This window comes from Populus euphratica, unplaced genomic scaffold (assembly GCF_000495115.2).
Source record: "Populus euphratica unplaced genomic scaffold, PopEup_1.0 scaffold3.1, whole genome shotgun sequence".
Lineage (NCBI taxonomy): Eukaryota > Viridiplantae > Streptophyta > Magnoliopsida > Malpighiales > Salicaceae > Populus > Populus euphratica.
Window position 1 is genome coordinate 1125170 of NW_011499847.1, and position 7636 is coordinate 1132805.

Below are 7636 nucleotides of genomic sequence, written 5' to 3' on the forward strand. Positions count from 1 at the left end.
AGTTTGACTTCATATATTTTTTTTATCTGCTTTATATAAAGTTATCACGGTCTTATTATCCATATCGCAAGTTTTATGGGTTACTTAAGTTGGTTCAGTTTTTTTATTTTTTATTTTTTATTTCTTCTTTTAATACCTAGTTAATTGAGAATTAAACTTCATAATTTATTTTGAGTTAATTGGGAATTAGACTTCATAATTTATTTTGATCTGTTTTCTATGAAGTTATCTTAGCCTCATAACTTCGGTTACAAGTTTGGTCGATTACCTCGAGTTGACCAAGGTAGTTTTTTTATTTTTATTTTATTTTTTAATTTTATCATTTAATATTGAGTTGACTAAGAATTAAGCTTCATAATTTATTTTAATTTTCTTTATATGTGGTTATCCTAGCTTTATGACTAAATTTTTGCAGGTTAACCCAAGTTGATTAGACTTTTTTTTCTATTTGAATTTTTTAATTTTATCATTTAATATTAGATTGATTAATGGTTAAGCTTAATGATTTTTATTTTTTTATAAGGTTATGAAAGTTTCATGATCTGGATTAAAGACTTGACATATTAATTTAATTTGATCTAATTAAATTTAAATTGATCCAAGTAAATTCAAATAGATTCAAAATGTTTTAGACTCAATATTAAAAACATAATATTATTATAATTTTTCTAGTCAAGTTATATTTTTATTAATAATTTAAATTGTTTTTAGATATACAAACTCAATGTTATATCCAGCTGATCATCATATAATTTAATATTTTTATGCTAAAAAGGACATTGATATTTTTTTTGTCAAACCAAAATTTAATTGGACCGCACGGGTAATTATCTAGTGTTAACTGCATTCTGAGCAAAATAAAAACACTACTCGCAAAGCAGCTGCGAGGAGAGAACAAATTAGCAAAAGACCGACACTATAATGGATCATAAACATAGAAATCAAATTCCATTCAGCACAATACAACACGGAGTCAATTAGCCAGTTAATAACCGCACCAACGCACTCCCACGTAGCCCAGAATGAACCCTGTCCCCGTTTATCATGCAAATCACAAACTAATCTCTGGTTAGCAATCCAAACCAATTCACAAAACAACTCGCATAATATAAATGTTTCCTCCTAAAACACCTCACAGACACAAGTTCCCGATATCAAGCACCACTCGTCAAACCCAAGTCAGCAAGAACGCAAAATACCGACCTGTAAAAAGCCGAGGGAACTTCACAGGCGAGATAACAGCTTCTTGCAAAGCCCGTTTAGCACTCTCAATCCCAGCCACCTCACTCCACTTCACATCAGGCTTTTCCCTCTCAATCGCCGAATTCAATCCAGCTCTCAACTTTTCTTCCCCGGATCATCCCCATCCTCGCCATCTCCAGGCTTAGTCCTCGGCCTCCTCGCAACAGCAGCATCCCCATTAGAATTAGGGCCGGGACCTCCTTCATCAGGGACAGTCCCGATCTCCTCCGCTCGACGAACATAGTCGGCGAATTTTTTAGTGATAGCTTCACAAATTTTATGGTTCTTCTCTAACCGGTTGATTTGATTTGCAGGGAAACAAGATTCTGCTAAGAATACAAAAACATGAATGTGCCTTCAATAATCTCATGGATAACACGGTACTGCTGCGGACATAAACACTCTTCTGTGGAATGAATGATTTGTACAAGCATTTGATTTTATTTGTGTTTTGATTAGATGGTGGAAGTGAATTGAATTTATAAAATAATAAATAAATACGGAAACTTGCTGACGTATTACTCTTTAAAATTTTAATTATGTTGGATAAATCAAACTCAATGGAGGGTAATTTTAATTTTAATTATGTTAAATAAATATGGACAAAAATGAAAATATTGTTACTATGATCATTAACCAATAAAAAGAACTGCAGTGAGACGGTATTTTATCATGGCTGGTACAAAAATGCACCATTTATAAAATCTGTTGTATATTGTTCATCAATGCTCTCCATGATATTGTTCTGATAAAAAAAATTAAAATATTTTTTACTTTAGCATTAACCATATTCAAAAGTTTTTTTTTTTCTTGGGTTATTGATAGTACTTTGTATGGTTAATTTTTTACAACAAATTTGGAGCAGCTCTTCAATACCGATGCCCTGGTTTTTGGATTTCTCTTACCTTTACATTTGAACAGGAAGATCGAAGCATGTCATCGGTAAGATCTTAGCTGGCAGTGTTTCTGATGCCCTGGTTTTTCCATTGTCTCTGTTTCTATCAAAGCATCAAGGAGTTGTTCACCGATAGAGACCCATGTCGTCACTGATGAAGAGATTCCTGATCGATTCAATTCAAGTGGACATGAATTTTGGATCCAAATAGGTCACATGTCTAGATCCCTTTATAGGGATGACGGTGACTTTCCAAATAGGTCTATTCAAACAAATACACTTTAAATCACTGCCCACGTCTAAGATGGGCTGATAATTGTTTGTTTTTTTTAAAAAAATATTTTTAAAAATTTAATTTTTTTATTTTTTATTTTGAATTAATATTTTTTTAATGTCAAAAATAATTTTTTAAAAATAAAAAAATTTATTTTAATATATTTTTAAATAAAAATACTTTAAAAAATAATTACTACCACCTATTTACATATCCTATAAATTAGAAAAAAAAAACATGAATTTGTCTGTTGAGGGGTTCTTCTCAGTAAAACATAAAAATAAGTGGGGCAAGGTATGGGTATAAGTTCAAAGATGGGAGCGGATAAAAAAAATTAAATCAAATTAATTTTTTGAAAATAAAATTGAATTTAAGTGAATTTAAAAAAATAATCAATTTGATTTAATTTATAATTTTTTTTAAAAAAATTAACTGAATAATTTAAAAAATAACTAGAATTATTCAAGAAATTTTACTATGTTAATAGAATAATTAGTAGTAGTTTATTAGTTAATCATAGAAACTATTTTTAAAAAAATAGATACAGCTATAAAGAAAGAAACGCTAAATATAAATATTCTTATTATTTTTTATGGGTTATGGTTTATTTTATTTTTTTATTATCTTGGTTCCTTTTAAAGAATAACTAATAAGATATTAATAATTACTATCTCAACTATAATTTTTTTTGGATTATACTAATTTGTTTTTTAAAAAAATATTTGATTTCATTAATTTCATCATCCATAAGACAACTTGCAAAACAAATTGAACACCCACCTTGAACTCTAATTGGTTTTGTCGTTTCAATCCTAACATTGCAAACACATGAAAAAAATCTAAATCTAAACCTTTAATTTGTACACATTCAATGTTTCTAGCAGCAGCATCTTTATGCGACGCGTAAATAGAAATGGTCCAACTTCAACAACTCATCCTTAAATTTTTTTTTAAAAAGGACATAATTCCTAACAGTAACCTTATTAAAAAAAAAGGACATAATTCCTAACAGTAACCTTAATTAATTCACCCCTGAATATACGTGACTTAAACGGCTTCTCCAACATCTTGACGGCTACAATTTTCTTCCTAAATCTTAATTATCACGATATAAAGAGAATCAACATTTCTCTAACCTTAAAGAAAACCGACGGAGACAGAGAGAGGAAAAAAAGAGGAGGTGTTTGGGAATCCTCTCTAAAACAGGATTCCTTTTCCCTTTCCATACCAGAAGTTCTTCCCTTCTCTTCATATATAATTTCAACCCTCTTTCTTTCTCGTTGCCTTTTGCTTTTCCCTCGAATTCAAAACAGGTAATATGTTTGATTTCTTGTAGCCGAGCGCATCTAGCGTTGTTGTTGTCTGTTTCTAAATCTTTTTTCTTTTTGTGTTAGATCAAAACAAGGAAATCAAGAAATCTTGAAAGACAATGGCAGAAGAACAACACAGATGCCAAGAACCACGTCTCTGCGTAAACAACTGCGGTTTTTTTGGAAGCCCAGCAACTCAAAATCTGTGTTCTAAATGTTATGGTGATCTTCGTCGATCACAGCCCCTGAATCAGCTCCTAGCCCCATCATCATCTGCTTCTGTTTCTTCCTTTTCATCCCCAATCGTCGATGTTATAAAGAACCAGATAGCTCCTGTGTTGGTGGTGGAAGGTGATGAAAAGGGGGAGTTTAAGGCTGAACCTACGGTTGTGGTTCCACAGCAGAAGCCAAACAGGTGCTTGACATGTAGGAGGCGCGTAGGGTTGACGGGATTTAATTGCAGGTGTGGTATGGTGTTTTGTGGAACACATAGGTACCCAGAACGACATGACTGTGAGTTTGATTTTAAGAGCTTAGGTAAAGAACAGATCGCTAAGGCTAATCCTGTTGTTAAGGGTGAGAAGCTTCAAAAGATTTAATGGGGGTCTCCTACTTGATCTGCAATTTACGAATTCCATCGTGATGTCGGCCGGTGGCGGTGTTAGAAGGAAGTGGTGGTCCTGGGTTTGGTGGCTGTTGGGGGTATTGTTGTAGTTATGTGGTTTGTGTAAATTTCAATTATTTAATGATAATATTTTAGTATTTTCCTTTTTAGAAAAAAAATCACTTGGGTTGTTCATTTTTATTGAATAATTTGGGGTGCTGATTGAAATGAGAATATTATATCGTTTTTTTTTTTTTTTGAACTTGGAATGGTGTATTGGTTTAATTTAATATGGTTGGCTGGAGGGTGATGATTTTATTTAATGGGTATAGGAAAGATATTAAATTGGTCCGCCGCCCGCCATGATTTTTTCTTCTTCTATGCTAATCATAAAATTATCAAATTGATTATTTTTAATAAAAAAAAAAATCAACCAATTAAGCAATTTAAAATAATCATGAAATTATTATAATTATCTAATTAAAAGAGATGATCAAATATTTTATGTAGTTTGTTTTCTATTTTGTTGTATAATCATGTATACTTTACGTCGATAAACATAATTTATATATAATTAAATTATCAAATAATAATATTTTCTTTTATTTTAAATTTCTACGCGGTATGAACATGTTAGTTATTTTATTCTAAATGTCAGCTTTCGATCATTTGATGTACGGTTTCATGTCTTTCGTCCAGTCTTTTTTTAATACACTTTGTTCTTAATACTTCTCTCTCTATCTACCATCTTGTTTCTTATATTTTTCAATTATATATGAATTCATGATTCATCGATTCATGTTCCTTTAATCTAAATTTGTTTTGTGGATTGCAAATATACAATAAGCTTAATCTAAATTTTATCTATAAACCAATTAAGATTGTCGGTTGCCGATGATTAATTTGATAACACAAACAAGGCTATAAATACATGTCAAGCTTGTCAAAACTAAAATTATCATGGGTTCGAATGAATATGTTAAGGAAATAATCAAAGTAAATAATATTAATTATTTAATTATAAGAAATCAAAGAATTAAGCAAGTTGTAACAATTAAAAAATGATGATTTCAATTATCCAATCAAAGAAAATGAATAAAATTTGTATATAATATATTTTATTTTATTCCTGTATATGTTTTAATTGTTGCGTAGCTACAACTCATATACAATCAACTAATAACCGAGTAAATTAAGTTTAATGGTGGTCGATGTATGTAAATAATGTCCCATTTCGAAGCTAGTTGCTAATTTTACTTTTTAACATGGACATTAATGCCGATCCAAAAAAAGAAAAAAAAAGTTGTATTTTATGTTTTGCCCTTTTTTTTCCTTTCTATTTTTTTCATGATAGTTATTAAGCAATTTTTTTAATAAAAAATAGAAGAATTATGCCTTTTTTTCCTTTCTATTTTTTTTTTACATGATAATTATTAGGCAATTTTTTGAATTAAAAAAAATTCAACTAAAAAGTTTTAGAAGAAACAACGTAGTCTCGATCTCTCGATTTTTTTTTTATGATAGCTTTAGTAGTCACAGTTCATTAGCAAAGATTACTACCATGCAATATATATCAAGGGCTTGCAGTGGAAGACTATAAATTTTAGATATGGATGCAGTGATTTTTCATTAATTTTCAGTGTAAAAAAATATTCCTCTTTCCTAGGAGAGCAAGAAGAAATGGACGAAACGTGAAACCACATGAAGAAAAAGAAAAAAGAGAAAAGGAAAAGGAGGTAAAACAAAGTCAACTGCATTTCCTGTTTGGGTCCCATTTGAATCCGCTTTGCATCAATTTTTTTATATTCTTTTAAGTTAATTGTTTTTAAGAATTTTAAATTTTTTTAATATATTGTTGTTAAAAATAATTTTTTAAAAAAATTATATTAATATATTTTTAAATAAATATTAAAAAACATCTACCAAACTCCCAAATATATCATCAAGAAAAGAGTTTACAATAAACTATTCAAAGCACATTTAGCAATGGTGTACTGTTCTACCAAACCAGGCCTTAAATTAACAGTAAATTCAATTAGCAATTTCTCATATTCAATGATCAAGAAATATAATCTTCTTAAATATATATATATATATATATATATATATATATATATATAGTTTCAGCTAAGTGACACAATCAAAGAGTTAATATTTTCTATCAAGCGTAAGAATGTCAAAATAATAAATAACTCGGTAAGACTAGCATTGAATAGTAGGGAGGTTAACTATATAAACTACAAATAAAAAAATAGATAATAACAAAAAAGAAGTCAAAGTCAACTTTCAGATGTGATATTGATGTGAGGATTTAAACAAGTATAAAACAATTGTCAAGGTTAGATTAAAGAATCCACTAATAGTATTTTAAATAAATATAATATATATTTTTTTAATTATTAAACTGGAAACCATATACAAAAGAAATTTCAATCGGATTATAATTTATTAACATGATTATATTAATTATTTTATTTAAATAATACCAATACTTGTAAATGTTGTCAGACATTTATGGTGATAACTTATGTTAAAAACAAATCAAGTTCATTTCATAGCACAAATGTCAGTTATACTTTACAGTTGGGCTATGAAAATGCCAATTATTTGTTGCACCAAGGGTTGTTCAACACAAATCTAGAGTAACCATTTAACAAGTAAGATATTAAGAATGAGTAAGATGATAAATACAAAATATATTAGTATCAAATATTAAAGTACATATTAAGTTTATACTATACTTATGTAACCTTTTTAATCTTAAACAATTAATGTAACATTTTTACTTTGATATAATAAATTTAGCTGAATATTATGAATAAGAGAAATATAGATAAATAAGATAAGAATATAATTATATAAGTATAGTAAAGGAAATGAAAAGTATAAATAAAAGATTAAAAAAAATATATAACATGAAATAAAACTTGAATATTACAAAATACAAAAAAAAAAGTAAGAGCAAAATCTTGATTTGAAAAACTAAGAGGTCTAAATGCATGACAACCACCTACTTTTATAAGCTAAAATTTAAAACTATTAATTTAATGATTAATTGTTGAGTAGGTGGCCCCTATTGAATTGGTAACAATCCTTATCTTCTTGTCTGTTAAAAATATCATTGCTAACATCAGAATTTAAACAGATAATTTTCATGAAAGTTCTGAAAATTATATTAGTTTTCCAATAAAACAAGAATGAGCTTATATAAACTTCTAGAACTCAAGATATGAGCTAAATATTTAATAGTATCTAGGTTAGAGGACAGATTCTGACTTCTCTGTTGTTGCTATAATTTGAACTTGAAAACG

The 7636-nt window shown here is 28.7% G+C and overlaps 2 protein-coding genes across 3 annotated transcripts; one reads left to right on the forward strand and one right to left on the reverse strand.

The window, feature by feature from the left end:
* Positions 1–972: 972 nt before the first annotated feature.
* Positions 973–1599, reverse strand: LOC105110982 (vacuolar protein sorting-associated protein; the record flags this gene model as incomplete). Its single annotated transcript, XM_011006207.1, is given in 2 exon segments — positions 973–1351; positions 1354–1599. Coding segments are annotated over 2 exon segments (429 nt in total), but the record flags the coding sequence as incomplete, so codon positions are not given.
* A 1836-nt stretch (positions 1600–3435) lies between these two features.
* Positions 3436–4580, forward strand: LOC105140031 (zinc finger A20 and AN1 domain-containing stress-associated protein 3-like). Of its 2 annotated transcripts, none has more exons than XM_011046697.1 (2): positions 3436–3724; positions 3817–4580. In XM_011046697.1, exon 2 carries the CDS (start codon positions 3841–3843, stop codon positions 4318–4320), a length of 480 nt encoding a protein of 159 aa, XP_011044999.1. In that variant the 5' UTR covers positions 3436–3724; positions 3817–3840; the 3' UTR covers positions 4321–4580. The 2 variants fall into 2 exon arrangements, with proteins under 2 accessions (XP_011044999.1, XP_011044990.1); XM_011046688.1 differs by having other exon boundaries at positions 3458–3724; positions 3806–4504.
* Positions 4581–7636: the final 3056 nt, after the last annotated feature.

Excerpts from the sequence above, each read along its gene's own strand:
- LOC105140031 (XM_011046697.1), top strand. The coding sequence starts at position 3,841 with ATGGCAGAAGAACAACACAGATGCCAAGAACCACGTCTCTGCGTAAAC.